Here is a 20813-nt window from a genome sequence, read left to right on the forward strand (position 1 = left end):
TAATAGAAGTTTTCGAAATGTGGTGCTACAGAAGAATGCTGAAGATTAGATGGGTAGATCACATAACTAACGAGGAGGTATTGAATACAATTGGGGAGAAGAGGAGCTTGTGGCACAACTTGACTAGAAGAAGGGATCGGTTGGTAGGACATGTTCTGAGACATAGAGGGATCACCAATTTAGTATTGGAGGGCAGCGTGGAGGGCAAAAATCGAAGAGGGAGACAAAGAGATGAACACACTAAGCAGATTCAGAAGGACGTAGGCTGCAGTAGGTACTGGGAGATGAAGAAGCTTGCACAGGATAGAGTAGCATGGAGAGGTGCATCAAACCAGTCTCAGGACTGAAGACAACAACAACAACAACAATTATACTGAAGTCACAGTGTTCTACCTACAGTCTGGGACCGAGCGACCGCTACGGTCGCAGGTTCGAATCCTGCCTCGGGCATGGATGTGTGTGATGTCCTTAGGTTAGTTAGGTTTAATTAGTTCTAAGTTCTAGGCGACTGATGGCCTCAGAAGTTAAGTCGCATAGTGCTCAGAGCCAGCCACAGTGTTCTACGATATTTCCTTGGACATTACAAAACGCAGGACACGGGGGTTAATAGGGTGTGTGATCCCACGGACGGCAAAGCACGTTCTACAACGTGGTCCCATGCTGGCCACGAGGTTGGTCAGGACTGCATGTGGCAGGGCGTTCCATTCCTCCACCAGTTTGGTTGACAACTGCTGGATGGTTGTTGGTGCACGTGGACGTGCAGCAGTACGCCTGTCCAAAGCATCTGAAACGTGCGCGATGGGATTAAAAACGGAGGAACGGACGTGGCAGTCCATTCGGCGAATATCCTCGCATTCCAAGAGTTCCATTGCCTGCGCTGTTAGATGCGTTGGTGCATTTTTATCCATAAAAAGTACGTTCCGAATGCACTCCTGGAAAGACGCAAATGCGGAAGGAGTTTGGTATCACAGTAATTCGTACGTGCGAGTGTACCGTGTTCAAAGGTCAGTACGCTTACGCAACATTACACCTCCCCACACCGTAACACCTGGACCAGAAAAATGATCGTGTTGCTGGGTGCATTACGTATTCCTACCTCTCACCGTATGGGAGTAATGGGCGCCACCTCCAATTCTTTGTACAGGGTACACTCGCCGATCAACGGTGTTGTAACACTATGCTCCTTCCCCACATCCGTCTTTCCAGAGGTGCATTAGTCGCTCACCTCATTTTTATTGATGACAATGAGCGACCCCATCGAACAATGTAGGTGGAAGAGAGGATATTGGGCGAGTGGACTGGCCTAGCCGTTCCACCGACTTAAATCTCATCGAGCACAGGTAAGATGCATTAGGGAGATTTATTTATTGCCAAATTATGGACCTGTTACCACAGGATTTAAAACAAGTTGTAGATCTTACAGTTTTCTTTTCTAATCTTTTTTGTAGTTTTCTTTTGCTTTGTTTCTATCTGTAACATTTTACAAAGAACAATGATTTTTAAAATTACAATAATTTAAGGTTGAAATATAAAATTTTGCTGCTTTAAGAAAAACAGAAGAAAAGGGAGTAGACAACATTCCATTAGAACTACTGACAGCCTTAGGAGAGCCAGTCCTGACAAAACTCTGCCATCTGGTGAGCAAGATGTATGAGACAGGCGAAATACACTCAGACTTCAAGAAGAATATAATAATTCCAATCCAAAAGACAGCAGGTGTTGACACATGTGAAAATTACCGAACTATCAGCTTAATAAGTCACGGCTGCAAAATACTAACGCGAATTCTCTACAGACGAATCGAAAAACTAGTAGAAGCCGACCTCGAGGAAGATCAGTTTGGATTCCGTAGAAATATTGGAACACGTGAGGCAATACTGACCCCACGACTTATCTTAGAAGAAAGATTAAGGAAAGGCAAACCTACGTTTCTAGCATTTGTAGACTTAGAGAAAGCTTTTGACAATGTTGACTGGAATACTCTCATTCAAATTCTGAATTTATACAAAAACCAGATGGCAGTGCAGTTATAAGAGTCGAGGGGCATGAAAGGGAAACAGTGGTTGGGAAGGGAGTGAGACAGGGTTGCAGCCTCTCCCAGATGTTTGATTATTGAGCAAGCAGTAAAGGAAACAAAAGAAAAATTCAGAGTAGGTATTAAAATACGTGGAGAAGAAATAAAAACTTTGAGGTTCGCCGATGACATTGTAATTCTGTCAGAGACAGTAAAGGACTTGGAAGAGCAGTTGAACTGAATTGACAGTGTTTTGAAAGGAGGATATAAGATGAACAACAAAAGCAAAACGAGGATAATGGAATGTAGTCGAATTAAGTCGGGTGATGCTGAGGGAATTAGATTAGGAAATGAGAGGCTTAAAGTAGTAAATGAGTTTTGCTATTTAGCCGGCCGGAGTGGCCGTGCGGTTCTAGGCGCTGCAGTCTGGAACCGATCGACCGCTACGGTCGCAGGTTCGAATCCTGCCTCGGGCATGGATGTGTGTGATGTCCTTAGGTTAGTTAGGTTTAATTAGTTCTAAGTTCTAGGGGACTGATGACCACAGAAGTCGCTTGGTGCTCAGAGCCATTTGAACCAGCCAGTTTTTCTATTTCGGGAGAAAAATAACTGATGATGGTCGAAGTAGACAGGATATAAAATGTAGACTGGAAATGGCAAGGAAATCGTTTCTGAAGAAGAGAAATTTGTTAACATCGAGTATAGATTTAAGTGTCGTTTCTGAAAGTATTTGTATGGAGTGCTTCAATGTATGGAAGTGAAACATGGACGATAAATTGTTTAGAAAAGAAGAGAATAGAAGCTTTCGAAATGTGGTGCTACAGAAGAATGCTGAAGATTACATGGGTAGATCACATAACTAATGAGAAGGTATTGAACAGAATTGGGGAGAAGAGATATTTGTGACACAACATGACTAGAAGAAGGGATCGGTTGGTAGGACATGTTCTGAGGCATCAAGGGATCACCAATTTAGTATTGGAGGGCAGCGTGGAGGGTAAAAATCGTAGAGGGAGAGCAAAAGATGAATACACTAAGCAGATTCAGCAGGATGTAGGTTGCAGCAGGTACTGGAAGATGAAGAAGCTTGCACAGGATAGAGTAGCATGGAGAGCTGCATCAAACCAGTCTCAGGAGTGAAGACCACGACAACAACAACAACAACAACAACAAGAATATAAAAAGATGATGGGATAGAGGAGACATTTGTTAGTGCCGTCACCGATTGTGACTGACGGTGAATACCTCGGAATGGTTTCTTCGAGCTGTTGACCGCCAGTCACAACAAAAAATTTTGTTAGTAGAAGAGAAACATCATTGGTAATGCTATGGATTAACTTTAGGTGCTCATCCGTTACAGCATTTGGTGCTTTCGTGGCTAGTTTGAAGGCACCTTACACTTATTTACTGTTACATCTCGTCTTTCTCCTCCTGATCGTCTTCAGTGTCAGTCTTTCCGCTGTCACTGTGAGTGCCGCCGTCCACCCTCTGGAGATCGTTGTTACGTTGGGTGTAGATACATCTGTCATGTCGTGTCTTGTTTTGAAATACTGTTTGTCATCGAATTTGGTTGTGAACTTTGTTCCTTGTCTCTTACTGTTGTGTATTCTGCCCCTGGTAGCTGAATGGTCAGCGTGACGGAATGTCATGCCTAACGGCCCGGGTTCGATTCCCGGCTGGGTTGGAGATTTCCTCCGCTCAGGGTGTTATCCTCATCGTCGTCATTTGATCCCCATCCACACGCAAGTCGCCGAAGTGGCTTCAACTCGAAAGACTTGCACCAGCCGAACGGTCTACCCGACAGGAGGCCCTAGCCACGCGGCATTTCCATTTCCATTGCGGTGTATACATGTATGTCTGTTTCTGTGTCGTCTAAGTCTGGTATATGTCTGTTGTTCGCGTATTGTCCGGAGAAGAAGATATCGGTTTCTGGGGAACTTTCTTCACTGTATGTGCTTCTAGGTGTCTGTCGTGGAATCACGCGGTGTAAGTGCGTGGGATAAGATCCGTGTCTGGTTAAGAAATGTACCATACAGCGGCTGTGACCAATATATTTCATTGTCAACCGCCCCTGCATGTCAGGAAGGAAATCGTGCAGCCTACGTCCATTATCATTTACATCCCACTCACCTTGTATCCAAACCCCATCTTTTAACGTGATGTATAGTCCTTATCGGTACACCAGTTATTGTGTGTACTTGTCTAGTCTTTCCATCTTTAACCAGTTCCTCGCTGATCTGTATTTGATTGTGATATCTATGCGGCATATTCTGAGCACCACACTCAGTGCAACCACTGAGGTGGTGCTAAGGCTCCAGATATCCTAAGCAGGACACTTCTCTGCCCACGTCTGGCTGATGGTTTGTTGATCTCCAGTTTCACTCTGTCTGCCCACGTGCTAGCTGCCAATCTGAGTACGATTGCCGGCCTGAGTTGCCGAGCGGTTCTAGGCGTTACAGTCTGGAACCGCTCGACCGCTACGGTCGCAGGTTCGAATCCTGCCTCGGGCATGGATGTATGTGATGTCCTTAGGTTAGTTAGGTTTAAGTAGTTCTAAGTTCTAGGGGACTGATGACCTCAGTAGTTAAGTCCCATAGTGCTCTGGTGATCAGAGCCATTTGAACCATTTTTGAGTACGATTCTAAGAGCTCGGCATTGATATGGAAATTTGTGGTAAGTTCCTACGGGACCAAACTGCTGAGGTCATCGGTCCCTAGGCTTACACACTACTTAACCTAACTTAAAGTAACGTACGCTAAGGACAACACACACACCCGTGCCCGAGGGAGGACTCGAGACTCCGACGGGGCGAGCCGCGCCAACCGAGCAAGGCAATCCAGCGGCGCGGGTCGTGGTATGTCCGTAGGTCTGGTACAGATAGTCTGTGATCTTTTGCATTTGGCCTCACCAGTTTATGTAGTATTTTTTCTGCTTTATCTGTTGTAGGCCTTATACGATCGTGGAAATTCAATTCTCATCTAAGTGTATCCCAAGATAGCGTATAACGTGTACTCGTTTGATGTTCGTGTCCCCTATTTTACCTGATGTGTTCCTTTGGAGTAATCCTTTCAGTATTGCGTATGTTGTTTTGTTTTAGGCTATCCCGAGTTTGTTTTTGTGACACCATTGCGTAGCTGTCTGTGGTATTCCACCGGCTTTCTCTTCTAACTGGGCTCTGATGTTTGCAGTGACTATATAACAAATAGGGCATCTGCGTAGGCGACAATTCCTTCTGATCTGTCATCAGAAAGTTGTAGGAGTGGTTCGATTGTTATACGCAAAAAGATAGGGCAGCAGATCGCCCCTTGAAGACAGTTTGTCGCAGTTCTTTTAATTAATATCCGGCTATACATCTTCCATTCGACTACTCGTTTCTTACAGTAGTTTGGGAAACTGTTGTACAGTGATTGCAGTACCTCCAGATGTTTTAGCCTTTGAAGTATTGCGGGTCACCAGAAGTTATCAAATGCCCCGGCAATGTCAATCATTATTGCTAGGGTGTATTTTTGTTATGTAGTATTAACTTTGTGTAGGGTACGGTTGATGCTATCGATTTGCCGGTTCTGAAGCCAAATTGGTGTTGGCTCATGGTACTAAGAGCCCTGTTGGTTTTCAAGCACTTACACAGTAGCTTATCCTGAATCTTTGCTGGTGGAGACATCTTGCAGCACGTCCTGACGTACCTACGCAGTCGGTGGAAAAATCGACACCCTTCCACTATAACTATTTACCAGTCTTGTGGCCAGCATACAAGCAAGTTGCAAAGCATGCATTGCAGTCCTTGGTGACCACGTACCCTCTTAACAACCAAGTCCCGCCTTTTGGAATGACCACGCGACCACGATACATCGCAGTCACTTTGGATAAAAGTATGGTTTCTGTTAGCCTCACTGCGTATTTCTTTCAGTTATCTACTCTATTATACAGCAGGAGTTCTATCAGTGTATGGTCAAAGTTTCATCGAGTTACGTTACTTCGCAGTGACATATCATGTGTTAGTTAATTTCATCCTTAAGTTTCGCGCACCAGCGTTCCTTTTATAACACCCCAAAGAAAGCAGGTGTTGACAGATGTGAAAATTACCGAACTATCAGTTTAATAAGTCACAGCTGCAAAATACTAACGCGAATTGTTTACAGACGAATGGAAAAACTGGTAGAAGCCGACCTCGGGGAAGATCAGTTTAGATTCCGTAGAAATGTTGGAATACGTGAGGCAATACTAACCCTACAACTTATCTTAGGAGAAAGATTAAGGAAAGGCAAACCTACGTTTCTAGCACTTTTAGACTTAGAGAAAGCTTTTGACAATGTTGACTGGAATACTCTCTTTCAAATTCTGAAGCTGGCGGGGGTAAAATACAGGGAGCGAAAGGCTATTTACAATTTGCACAGAAAGCTGATGGCAGTTATAAGAGTCGAGGAACATGAAAGGGAAGCAGTGGTTGGGAAGGGAGTGAGACAGGGTTGTAGCCTCTCCCCGAGGCTATTCAATCTGTATATTGAGCAAGCAGTAAAGGAAACAAAAGAAAAGTTCGGACTAGGCATTAAAATCCATGGAGAAGAAATAAAACCTTTGAGGTTCGCCGATGACATTGTAATTCTGTCAGAGACAGCAAAGGACTTGCAGAGGCAGTTGAACGGAATGGACAGCATCTTGAAAGGAGGGTATAAGATGAACATCAACAAAAGGAAAACGAGGATAATGCAATGTGGTCGAATGAAGTGAGGTTATGCTGAGGAAATTGGATTAGGAAATGAGTAAAGGAGTTTTGTTATTTGGGGAGCAAAATAACTGATGATGGTCGAAGTAGAGAGGATATAAAGTGTAGAGTTGCAATGGCAAGGAAGGCGTTTCTGAAGAAGAGAAATTTGTTAACATCGAGTATTGATTTAAGTGTCGGGAAATCATTTCTGAAAGAATTTGTATGGAGTGTAGCCATTTATGGAAGTGAAACATGGACGATAAATAGTTTAGACAAGAAGAGAATAGAAGCTTTCGAAATGTGGTGCTACAGAAGAATGCTGAAGATTAGATGGGTAGATCACATAACTAACGAGGAGGTATTGAATAGAATTGGGGAGAAGAGGAGTTTGTGGCACAATTGAAGAAGGGATCGGTTGGTAGGACATGTTCTGTGGCATCAAGGGATCACCAATTTAGTGCTGGAGGGCAGCGTGTAGGGTAAAAATCGTAGAGGGACACCAAGAGATGAACACACTAAGCAGATTCAGAAGGATGTAGGCTGCAGTAGGTACTGGGAGATGAAGAAGCTTGCACAGGATAGAGTTGCATGGAGAGGTGCATCAAACCAGTCTCAGGACTGAAGACCACAACAACAACAACACCAACCTCTAAACCGATGAAGTCTTAAAAATATATATTTTATTGTTTCTGACCATTATCGTTTCGGACGTTTTTCCTCAGTGTATTGCATTTAGTGATCGGGCAATTGATGAGGTGTTCCATGTTTACAGTAGCATTATGTAAAAACAAAAGGTTCAAATGGCTCTGAGCACTATAGGACTTAACATCTTAGGTCATCAGTCCCCTAGAACTTAGAACTACTTAAACATAACTAACCTAAGGACATCACACACATCCATGCCCGAGGCAGGATTCGAACCTGCGACCGTAGCAATCCCGCGGTTCCGGATTGCAGCGCCTAGAACCGCACGGCCACCGCGGCCGGCATTATGTAAAAAGAAAAGGATCCCAGTCATTTCCGAAAACTATCTTTTTCATATAAACAATCAGCAGCTGATCAGTACTTCGAAAAATAATGGAAATTAAGAGAAATTGTAATAATCAAAATGTTCGAAACCGGTAATGGTAAGCAAAAAATTGTTTTAACGAAATCTTCTGTGTCTTCCCTCCGGGATGGCTGTGTTGGAATGTCACGGAATTCCACGCCATCCGCATGGAAACCTGAAAAGATTTCGTCAGCAATATATGGCGGGGAATCTCAATTCACTTACAATAATATGATTTATCAGTGGATGGTGGTTTAAGTGGTTGGCAGTGATACATGTTGTAGGCGAGTGCAACGCACTGTGCGCCCGCGCTGAGACGTGCCGCGGTTTCTGCAGAGCAGGTGGGGAACCCCGACCACCCGGCGTACAGCGAGTGCTACTACGCGGCGATGACGGCGCCCTTCTCGTTCCTGGAGCGGCTGGAGAACGCGGCGTGGCACGTGGCGCTGCGCCTCGGCGACTGGTGGTTCTCGCAGCGGCCCATCGACGCCCTGGCGCGCGACTTCTTCGGGCCGGACGCGCCGGCCGCCAGCAGTGTGGCGCGCGGCTCCAGCCTTGTGCTGGTCAACAGCCACCACAGCGTGAACGAGCCGCGGCCCACCGTGCCCGCCATCGTCGAGGTGGGCGGCCTCCACATCAAGGAGGTTCAGCCTCTGCCGGAGGTACGTGCCGCTACCGTATCCAAAGGTACAGCTGTTTGCTTCACGGAGAACATGCGAGGGCGAACAGCGAAAGAGATGGCCACCTTCGTATCCACTGATTCATTACCTTCGTATGCATAGGAACTGTAGGAGGGCAGAGGATGAGGTGCGTAATACACTAATGGCCATTAAAATTGCTACACCAAGAAGAAATGCAGATGATAAACGGATATTCGTTGCACAAATATATTATACTAGAACTGACATATGATTACATTTTCACGCAATTTGGGTGCATAGATCCTCAGAAATCAGCACCCAGAACAATCACCTCTGGACAGAACAACGGCGTTGATACGCCTCGGCATTGAGCCAAACAGAGCTTGGATGGCGTGTACAGGTACAACTGCCCGTGCAGCTTCAACAAGATACCACAGTTCATCAAGAGTAGTGACTGACGTATTGTGACGAGCCAGTTGCTCGGCCACCCTTGACCAGACGTTTTCAGTTGGTGAGAGATCTGGAGAATGTGCTGGCCAGGGCAGCAGTCGAGCATTTGCTGTATCCACAAAGGCCCGTACAGGACCTGCAACATGCGGTCGTGCGTTATCCTGCTCAAATGTAGGGTTTCGCAGGGATCGAATGAAGGGTAGAGCCACAGGTCGTAACACATCTGAAACGTAACGTCTACTGTTCAAAGTGCCGTCAATGCGAACAACAGGTGACCGAGACGTGTAATCAATGGCACCCCATACCATCACGCCGGGTGATGCGCCAGTATGGCCATGACGAATACACGCTTCCAATGTGCGTTCAGCGCGATGTCGCCAAACACGGAATGCTACCATCATGATGCTGTAAACAGAACCTGGATTCATCCGAAAGAATGACGTTTTGCCATTCGTGCACCCAGGTTCGTCGTTGAGAACACCATCGGAGGCGCTCCTGTCTGTGATGCAGCGTCAAGGGTAACCGCAGCCATAGTCTCCGAGCTGATAGTCCATGCTGCTGCAAACGTCGTCGAACTGTTCGTGCAGATGGTTGTTGTCTTAGAAACGTCCCCGACTGTTGACTCAGGGATCGAGACGTGGCTGCACGACCCGTTACAGCCATGCGGATAAGATGCCTTCTTGAATACTGCTCAGCAGTGTGGGATCCGTACCAGATAGGGTTGATAGAAGAGATAGAGGAGATCCAACGCAGAGCAGCGCGCTTCATTACAGGATGATTTAGTAATTGCGAAATCGTTACGGAGATGATAGATAAAATCCAGTGGAAGACTCTACACGAAAGACGCTCAGTAGCTTGGTACGGGCTTGTGTCGAAGTTTCGAGAACATACCTTCACCGAGGAGTCAAGCAGTATATTGCTCCCTCCTACGTATATCTCGCGAAGAGACCATGAGGATATAATCTGGGAGATTAGAGCCCACACAGAGGCATACCGACAATCCTTCTTTACTCGAACAACACGAGACTGGAATAGAAGGGAGAACCGATAGAGGTACTCAAGGTATCCTCCGCCACACACCGTCAGGTGGCTTGCGGAGTATGGGCGTAGACGTAGATCTCGACTGGTAGTGATACGAGGCCGTTGGGATCCAGCTCGGCTTTCCGTATTACCCTCCTGAACCCACCGATTCCTTATTCTGCTAACAGTCATTGGATCACGACCAACGCGAGCAGCAATGTCGCGATACGATAAACCGCAATCGTGATAGGCTACAATCCAACATTTATCAAAGTCGGAAACGTGATGGTACGCATTTCTCCTTCTTACACGAGGCATCACAACAAAGTTTCACTAGGCAACGCCGGTCAACTGCTGTTTATGTATGAGAATTCGGTTGGAAACTGGTGTAGGCACGTTGTAGGTGTCGCCACCGGCGCCAACCTTGTGTAAATGCTCTGAAAAGCTAATCATTTGCATAGCACAGCATCTTCTTCCTGACGGTTAAATTTCGCGTCTGTAACACGTCATCTTCGTGGTGTAGCAATTTTAATGGCCAGTAGTGTAAGTTTTGCACCCCTATATTCACGGATAAATTACGTCACTAAGTGGCGAAAGTGTTGGGTGGAGAAGGTGAACAGCCAAAGATACTGCCAGCCCCACATTCACACACATGTTAGCATCGTACCCGTTGCAATTGTAAGACGGCAGAGGACGAGTAGCCAAGAAGTTTTGTACTTATAACAGGTGTCTCTTCTAAAAGTCGTCAGGTGCATTTTCTCTCGTATTTCCCAAGATGTTTGCAATTTCGTTTTCGTAATGTACAGCTGGAATCAGACAAAAAGAAACAGCTCATCACGTCTTTTATACGGAAAGCGTCGGTTTGTTTCCCGTTACAAATAAAATTTTTAAAGTTGAATTAGTCTATTGAGATATTTGCTTCCTATATATGAATGAACGGGGGCGGTAGAACTCAAAGGATAACCGGTACTCCAGCACGGACAGCCCCGCCCTGGCCCGCGATGACTGCCATCGCCGTGCAGCAACGCCGCTGCTCAGTTGCTACTGGAGTACTGATTATTCTTGGTGTTTTACTGTCCCTGTTAATTAATAGCGATAAACAAATATCGCACTAAACTCATTTGGGAGCGCTCTACCGAATGAACACGTAAAATTCAGCTTCAAAAATGATTTCATTTGGAAATCGAAACAAACCGACGCTTTCCCATGACGCTGGGCGTCGCCTGCATGACTTAGGCCGGTATTACACTATCAAATTTCTTTGTGAAATATCCTGGCCAATAACTTTGTCAAAGATATTTGATGGTGTAATAGGGAACTTTGTCAAATGTCGTCCAATATTTGATCAAATCTACGGCCTCACTGTAGATTTGATCAAAGAAGTCGCTTGTCTTCTGTTCACTGCAATGTGATGTGTTACCACGTGGAGCGCTAGCATCGCTGCAGCATTCTGTCGTGTATAGTGTTTTTATAAACTTTGCTGGTAAATACATTTGGTGTGTGCCGACAACTACAAAATTAATAGACATGTATGAAGCTGATGAGACGCTTTACAACGTGAGGCACGCTGAATACAAAAATAGATTAAGAAGATTGGAGACCTGACCTGACCTAACCTAACCTAACCCTCTCCTGTAGCAAGGAATCGGAGTGTTACAGTGAGCCTGTCTTCTGCAGATGTAGCAGTTCTCAGGTGAATATTGTGCTTTGTGATATGAGGACACATTTCATTGAGCACGTACAGAAATGTATACCCAACCATTCTTAAGTAATTGATGTACGACTTGACGTCCGCCAATATAAGCTCACGTAACAAGTTTTGTTGAATGCTTTTATCGTGTCGTCGTAAAACCCACGGCTTCACCCAGGTATGTTTCCTTTTTTTCCCCTCGCTTCTCCTCCACATGTGCACACAGTGCAATTGTGGTACATGCAACCGCTGCGGTTAATAACAAGTTGTTGTTGTCAGCCATCTTGAACTTTGACGAAAAATATGATGACATGTAACACCCCTTCTAGCGCTACGTCAAAGATCTTTGTCAAATATATTTGACGGAATATTTGATCACATATTTGATCAAATCTTTGACAAAGATATTTGTTAGTGTAATACCGGCCTTGGTGAGCAGTACTCGCCTGGGCAACTCCAGCTACACACTGCAGAAACTAGATTTGAAATATCTGCCGAAACACCAGGGAAAAAATGCGCCTGGCCATCCACGGACATATTACCTAAGTGCATAGAAGAAGTGTTGTGGGAGAGAGGATGAACAGATAAGGCGATTGGCGCCTCCCTCCATATGCGCAGATACACTAGCTTCATATCCACAGAAGGGGAGATGATGACCAGTAATAAGTTTTGCACCGATGCATCCACGTATAAATAACCTCACTATGGAGAGGAAGTATTGGGGCGGAGAGGATGAACAGCCAGACATTCGCTGCTTCATGTGCAGTTTAGATATATTACTTCCGCATCCGTAGGAAGTGTTGGGGCGGAACCAGTCAATGTGTTTTGCAGCTGCATATCCACGCATACAATACTCTATTATGCATATTATGCAGAGGAATTGTTGGTGTGGGGAGGATAATAGCCAAAGACACTACGCCTCCATATCCCCAGATATACTAGGCCCGTACCGAGAGAAAGGGGAAGAGGATGGGCAGCCAACGACATTCACTCTCCTCCAAGGCGCCTTACGTGAGTATCGACGTGTCGTACTACACAGTTCACTCAACATTCTTACAAAGCCACATTGGTTACGTTATTCCTCACTGATGCCAGGACATAAGACATTGTTACCACCGATACCGTTGAGTCCAGCTCTGTTCTTGAGCAGTCAGAACGTATGACTGCCAAACGGAGGACATTCTCCCTGGGACTCTCCTCAGGGTCATGAGTCCAGCAGAGGAACTTCTTCAATGATAACAAGCGACTCCAAGCCAACAATGGCTGCGAGACCTACGTGCTGCCCCCAAGTCCCTCCGAAAGGATCCAAATTACTTCATGATACAGAGGATGACAGTAGCCGATGAGCATTGTGCCGCCCCCGGAACTGATCGCAGAGTTACTTTTACTGTAGCACAAGAGGAGATGAGGATGTGGGCTACTAAATATCTTGTTATGGAGCAGAAAGATGGTATCTTTTTATTTAGTTTTGTCAGGTCTCTAGTTACAATAGATTTCATGCTAAGGCATAATGCGTTATTCGATGTTGCGGTGAACTGTACCTGCTGATAATATATAGATGCTGCCTGAAGGTTACCTGACACACTTGCGGGTACATAATTTGCATCGAGTGCCACCCTAAGCATCTGGAAATGAAGTTATTTCTGTTTCGGTATCAATTGCAGTTAGTTAGCCATAAAAGTAAACAGTAAAAGAAAATATATAGGTTTTATTCCCCATAATAAAATATTTAAAATTTTAATGTCTCAGATTTTCTGGTCGTGACTAATTAACGGTGTTCTTCTGGATGTTCAGCCGTGTTGTTGTTTCCGTAGTACGTTTCGACGGCCGACTCAGCCATCCTCTTCAGCTCTTATGAGCATTGCTGTTACGTATCCTCGCAGCGCGGACTTTAATCAAACAGTGAACTGTTGAGCCGCTGTTTATGGCCGAGTTGGACTCCCGATGCCCGCTACGCTCTTTGACTTTTTTTTTCTCCAGGTATGCCATGATATTCCGAGAAACGCACATTCTGTCAGCGTGTCCCAGCCGTGGAGGACGTGATGGCCAGTGACATGTTAATAAACTGAAAGCCAAATTCCAAGCCTAGCTTAAACTGGTACTTCCGCCCTTGTTTACTACGTTTCCTGATTTTACTTGATTTCGTAATTACGCTGTCGCAGAAGAAATGGTTCAAATGGCTGTGAGCACTATGGGACTCTGAGTGCCTTAGAACCTAGAACTACTTGAACCTAACTAACCAAAGGACATCACACACATCCATGCCCGAGGCAGGATTCAATCTGCTACGGAGCGGTCGCGCGGTTCCAGACTAGCGCCTAGAACCGCTCGGCCACTCCGGCCGGCCGCTGTCGCAGAAACTAGCCGTTTATAACACGTTACTGGCCTCACTATGTTTCGTTTCACGCCTTTATTCGAGGCAGTGATCGGCGACAGCAAATCTGCATCTTTGTTTCAGCTGGTGTGTCGCTGATGCTCCTTGCATCTCTCTTCGATTGTTTTAATAGACATGCCATAGGCGCTCGGAATGTGATAAATACTCTGCTTGCGGAGACCTAGATCTTCATTAGCATTACAGAAAAAGACAACCTGTCTTTGTTGACGGAAACGAAATAATATTTCCTTGGAAGTCTACACCTCATTCCTGATAATGGGCCAGTAGAAGGGAAGTAAGCGATACCTGGGTGCTCTTTCTCTGTCCCATTCTAGACGTGTTTCTCGGGCGAAATTGGTTTTGACTGCAACGACCCTCAATTTTATTATTTGAGTACACATTCCATCAGAGCACTATTCTTAAGTGTTGCAGTTCTTCAGCGACGCTCTTCGTGTCAAACTGTTCGAGCTACATAGACCATAGTCCGTAGCAACGAATTTTTTTGTGGCAGGTGATGGCTGGGCCGTGAAGACAGAGGTCAGCGTGTGTAAGTTTCCTACGTTCTTCTTCTCTTCTAAGACTTCTAGAAAAGGTAGTTGGTCCTCTTTCTCAAGTTTCATCGCGAATTGTGTATCAGAATGGACAGAGTTTAAATGTTCCTGGAATTATTGAAGTTTTCCGCTCAAAAAGGCATCTGAGTATAGACAGAAACAAGTTGGTTTAAATTTCGTGGGGTCTACTCCCTATTCTTCAAACTAACCCATATGTAAGTTCATCACAACAGGCGACATGCCATCGAATAATTAGTAATATTTTTCATCAGTCAGGGAAAAAGTCAACATCGGAACAGACTTAAAATGTCAAGTAAACATTCTTATAACTTTCCTACGGTAAGCTCCAAGCGTTTACAATGTGGGATTGTTGTAAGGAGGGAGAATGTATCGAAACTTACCAGCCGGCTGTCGTGGCCGATCGGTTCTAGGCGCTTCAGTCTGGAACCGCGCTGCTGCTACGGTCGCAGGTTCGAATCCTGCCTCGGGCATGGTTGTGTGGGATGTACTTAGGTTAGTTAGTTTTAAGTAGTTCTAAGTCTAGGGGTCTGATGACCTCAGATGTTAAGACCCATAATGCTCAGAGCCATTAGAACCATTTGAAACTTACCACAATGTCCGTATCCTATAACTGTAATCTACTGGGGTAGTGTACAAAATGAGCGGATTTCCGAACGTAGTGTTCACAATTTCCCACTATTCACTGAGCTTGCTTTTCGGGTATTTTACCAGCTGGTAATGTTACGGAGCAGTTTTTGTGGAAACAGTCTTACAAAATACGCAAACCAGTAATTAAAACCAGGGTGTATACGTGGACAAGGAAAAAAAATCTCGGATTTTTCCCAGATTTCCCGGTTAAAAATACACTTTCTCCCAGATGAAAATACACTTTTTCCGTGTTAATTGACAGTATACCCTTCCTCGGCACTGTAAAAGTCGTCAATCCTTTGAATGTTTATGGTTTTATATAGCGACGTAGAATTTCCCGGCACTTCAGAAAACGAAACTCAGAGGGGAAAACACGTTTTGAAAGACCTTTGATGTGCAGCAACATGTACGCCGCATATTTTCGTATTGCGAAGGTATAGATTTGAATTTCACCAAATAACACATGTCACTTTTTGAAGCATTGAAATTGAGACTGCGATACGCTTTTGTAAGCGTCATAGCTCATTGACGTGATCTCGCCAACTGATGACAGCAATAGGACACGTGATGTAGTCAGCCAATAGCAAGATCACTCTTAAGTAGCGCGAATACACAAATAAGGAAAGTTACTGGCTTAAATTAATATACATAGCATTCACATATAATATTGGTCTCGAAGATTAATAAGTTGGAAGAGAAGCTAAGTTTCCACATATAATGTTCATCTTTTTTGCGCGTGTTGCACTTTAAGATACACACACAAATGTGCCAGTAAAATTTTTTAATGACGACGCAAATGTCTCATCTTCTGGGCTCGAAATACTTCTACATGGTTGTCCTCAAAGAGTTGATTTTTAAATGAGAGTCAAACGCTTTGTGATTTAAGAAATTCATCGTACATTCTCGCACATAATTCATCTTGCGTAAAAGGAAATTTGCTTTGAATGTAACGCTTTTCAAACCACCATCCGCAATATTTTCCCGCGACCTGTTAGAAATAGGTTCGTTTCAGCAGTTGCTAGAGAGCGCCAGATGACAGGCGTCACCGCGCTTGCGCAGCTACGATTACGCAGGAAGCCCATATGTTCGTACGTGTAAAACATTAAAAGATCTTATATTATGTCATAAAAGAAACAAAACATCAAAGGATACTTCAAGAGCGTCGGGATTTCGCGAACCATACTAAAGTGCATAATTCGGCTTAAAATGCACATCCGTATGTAAGTATTCTTGGAGTACCAGTACTCAGGTTTGTTCTTTCAAAAATGGCTCTGAGCACTATGGGGCTTAACTGCTGAGGTCATCAGTCCCCTAGAACTTAGAACTACTTAAACCTAACTAACCTAAGGACATCACACACATCCATGCCCTAGGCAGGATTCGAACCTGCGACCGTAGCAGTCGCGCGGTCCCGGACTGAGCGCCTGAACCGCTAGACCACCGCCGCCGGCTTTGGTTCTTTATTATAGCATAATGCCATACGTGCACTTGAAATGCAGCGAACAGTTGAAACTAGCCAATAGTGTGAAATTAAACACTACGTTTCAAATAAATTGACTGCCTCAGTAGAAAGGATTAATAATAGCCGAATCTCTTTAGCAAACCAGCAAAAATAACTTCATTGCTCTGTAAGGCAATTAATGCTTGACTGTCAAAGATGGAAATAAAATCTGAAACTATTAACATACACTCCTGGAAATTGAAATAAGAACACCGTGAGTTCATTGTCCCAGGAAGGGGAAACTTTATTGACACATTCCTGGGGTCAGATACATCACATGATCACACTGACAGAACCACAGGCACATAGACAAAGGCAACAGAGGATGCACAATGTCGGCACTAGTACAGTGTATATCCACCTTTCGCAGCAATGCAGGCTGCTATTCTCCCATGGAGACGATCGTAGAGATGCTGGATGTAGTCCTGTGGAACGGCTTGCCATGCCATTTCCACCTGGCGCCTCAGTTGGACCAGCGTTCGTGCTGGACGTGCAGACCGCGTGAGACGACGCTTCATCCAGTCCCAAACATGCTCAATGGGGGACAGATCCGGAGATCTTGCTGGCCAGGGTAGTTGACTTACACCTTCTAGAGCACGTTGGGTGGCACGGGATACATGCGGACGTGCATTGTCCTGTTGGAACAGCAAGTTCCCTTGCCGGTCTAGGAATGGTAGAACGATGGGTTCGATGACGGTTTGGATGTACCGTGCACTATTCAGTGTCCCCTCGACGATCACCAGTGGTGTACGGCCAGTGTAGGAGATCGCTCCCCACACCATGATGCCGGGTGTTGGCCCTGTGTGCCTCGGTCGTATGCAGTCCTGATTGTGGCGCTCACCTGCACGGCGCCAAACACGCATACGACCATCATTGGCACCAAGGCAGAAGCGACTCTCATCGCTGAAGACGACACGTCTCCATTCGTCCCTCCATTCACGCCTGTCGCGACACCACTGGAGGCGGGCTGCACGATGTTGGGGCGCGAGCGGAAGACGGCCTAACGGTGTGCGGGACCGTAGCCCAGCTTCATGGAGACGGTTGCGAATGGTCCTCGCCGATACCCCAGCAGCAACAGTGTCCCTAATTTGCTGGGAAGTGGCGGTGCGGTCCCCTACGGCACTGCGTAGGATCTTACGGTCTTGGCGTGCATCCGTGCGTCGCTGCGGTCCGGTCCCAGGTCGACGGGCACGTGCACCTTCCGCCGACCACTGGCGACAACATCGATGTACTGTGGAGGCCTCACGCCCCACGTGTTGAGCAATTCGGCGGTACGTCCACCCGGCCTCCCGCATGCCCACTATACGCCCTCGCTCAAAGTCCGTCAACTGCACATACGGTTCACGTCCACGCTGTCGCGGCATGCTACCAGTGTTAAAGACTGCGATGGAGCTCCGTATGCCACGGCAAACTGGCTGACACTGACGGCGGCGGTGCACAAATGCTGCGCAGCTAGCGCCATTCGACGGCCAACACCGCGGTTCCTGGTGTGTCCGCTGTGCCGTGCGTGTGATCATTGCTTGTACAGCCCTCTCGCAGTGTCCGGAGCAAGTATGGTGGGTCTGACACACCGGTGTCAATGTGTTCTTTTTTTCCAGGAGTGTATTTTAACCTGCCGTAATTATGCGAACGTATTTTAATTCATTTGCTAGCTCCCGCCCACAAAAATCCGTTTTGTTATCATTTAACGTGAGAGCAATAAACGAAGAGGAAACAACAAAATCACTGAACGTAAACACGGGTCACGTGGAGACCCACCTCCCCACCACAACTCGGACGGACTGCTCTGTGCATCAGCACCGGATCTGCGATATTTCCGAACAGGGGCAATAATAAGTAGTGGCGCCCATCCACACTTCCGTAAGCAGAAGCGGGAGAAGGTACTACTCATACGCGACTCACCTGCGCATGCGCAAGAGCCCGCCCGCTACTGCTCAAACGAATCTAATTTAAACAGTTGTCACGTCACGCTCATCGGAGGCAATTTGTTGTTATAAAGCATTGCATAGTGTTCCTAAAGCCTTTGACACACTTTACTGTTGGCAGACGCTTGTATGAGCACTGTTTTGTTATTGTAAACGGCGAATTCCCTTTGCAACTTAAGTTTTCTTTTATTTTTTTTTTCTCCCGTTCATGTTTAGTTGCTGCAGTATCATTCTGCAGTAGCGGGATAGAATGATATCCTTTGTTAGAGTGTTGGTTCTTACCAGTCAAAATCACAAAAAATTAACTGAAAACTAAAACAATGAAAAATTCTCGGAAATCTAAACAATTCCAGGGTTTTTCCCGGTTTTCTCCCGGATGGAAAAATTCCCGGGTTTTTCCCGGATCTCCCGGTTGTCCAGGGTCGTATACACCCTGAAAACCGCACTTTATCGGAATACTTAATTCACGTCAGTAAAAAGTATGTGACACTGCTAGCCATTATCGGTAACTAGCTAATGCAGCCTTTCTATTCTCTTACTCTTAATTCATATTAGCATGCAGTGAAGTTGATGGAAAATGTTAGAAGCACCTTGTGTAATTGAAATGGATACGGGCATGTTGGAAGCCGTAAGACAGAGCCACCCTTAGCGCCAGATTCTTGAAAGGCTTCTGGGGGGAGTTTCGACTGTCGCTGGCCACCGGCCAGCAGCTTCTGCTGTGCGGAACCATAGTAGGACATCAGGCTGCTATACAGACACAGAGGTAGCGCCTCTCATAGAGAATACGTCTGGCAAAAATATTTTGTGTCCACGAAATGGAGTGAGGAGACTCGCCTTTTTGGTGGGCAGGCACAGGAGGTGTACAAAAATAACTGCTTACCCAGAAAAGCACGGAAAACTAAAGATAAATATCCAAATGACCACTGAATTGAAAAGATACACACACACACACACACACACACACATATATATATATATATATATATATATATATATATATATATATATATATATATATATATATATATATCCCTGCCAGTATTGCCTAGACATTGACAACTCCTCACTGCCTTGCGAAACAGCCAAAAGAGACAGGGAGAAAGTGACATGACTTTTTTCGGTAGAGGACGGTATGACACAAGTCATTGGTTAATCAGTCGGGGAAATGAGACAAGTATTTTGTAAGTATCAGTTGGATCAGACGGTGCTCAGAAGAACTGGAATCGAGAGAGTCAAAATTCAGTGAGAAACAAAAAACGTGGTCCTAAGAGGTTTGCTTTTACTTGACATTACGATTGGAAGTGAAATTGAGATCGAGATCCGGAGCCTCCATCGCCAGGCATCGACGCTGGGAGCCACTGCGGAGTCGCCTAAGCTGATGCACTGGGGACTTGGAAACGTTTGGACTTAGCCACTGGCGAGGGTCGTTGGCTCCACCAATACAGCCACTTCTGCCACCACCTGCAGTATTATCGTGAGATCGCGCAGCAACCGCGAGACGAGGTGTAAGGAATTTAGGGTTACCTATTCTTAATCCGATTACTTCAAGTACCATTCTAAAGACTTGCTTTTTTCAGCAATGAACGGTATGCTTTCAATTCGCTCACAGGAAAGGAATATTCCCTCCTGTAGTATTGCTTATTTCCATTAACCTTACGATGATTATTAGGCATTTGGCGATTATAAATAATGTTGTTGCGCGACTGTTAGTAACATGTCACATATGCCAAGGATTTAATGTTGCCAGATGTTGTCATTTATTTATGTATGATTTTATCATGATAATGTTGCCAGAGGTTGCCACTTGTTTAATAATCGTTTTTATTGTAATAAGTCAGACTAATTAGAACGCTGTATCATTTTTGAGATCTGGACATGGCGGAAGATGGAAAGAATAAGTTGGATGGACAGAGTAAAAAATGAAGAGGTACTGAGAAGAGTGGGAGAGAAAAGGCAGTTACTAGATGTAATAAAGAGAAGAAAAAGAAATTGGATTGGGCATATATTAAGAAAGAATGACGGACTGATAAAAACAGTTTTAGAAGGTTATGTAGAAGAGAAAAGGAAGCGAGGAAGGAAGAGATTCCAGATACTGGATGACATGATGGACGGTACAACATACAGCAGCCTTAAGAAGGAAGCAATGGATCGCAGAAAATGGAGTGGCAAAGGACCTGCTAATATAGCAGATAACTGATGAAGATGATGATCATTTAATAGTCATAGATTTCTCTGCTCACAATTTT

The 20813-nt window shown here is 45.2% G+C and overlaps 1 protein-coding gene across 1 annotated transcript in view; it reads left to right on the top strand.

The window, feature by feature from the left end:
• The window catches only part of LOC124798736 (UDP-glycosyltransferase UGT5-like), a 105279-nt gene that overhangs the window by 11360 nt on the left and 73106 nt on the right, over positions 1-20813 (top strand). The window contains exon 3 of the mRNA XM_047262264.1: positions 8052-8429. Within this exon, the coding sequence (XP_047118220.1) occupies positions 8052-8429 (378 nt within the window). The remainder of the gene's footprint in view (positions 1-8051; positions 8430-20813) is intronic.

The sequence above is a fragment of the Schistocerca piceifrons genome, chromosome 5, assembly GCF_021461385.2.
Source record: "Schistocerca piceifrons isolate TAMUIC-IGC-003096 chromosome 5, iqSchPice1.1, whole genome shotgun sequence".
NCBI lineage: Eukaryota > Metazoa > Arthropoda > Insecta > Orthoptera > Acrididae > Schistocerca > Schistocerca piceifrons.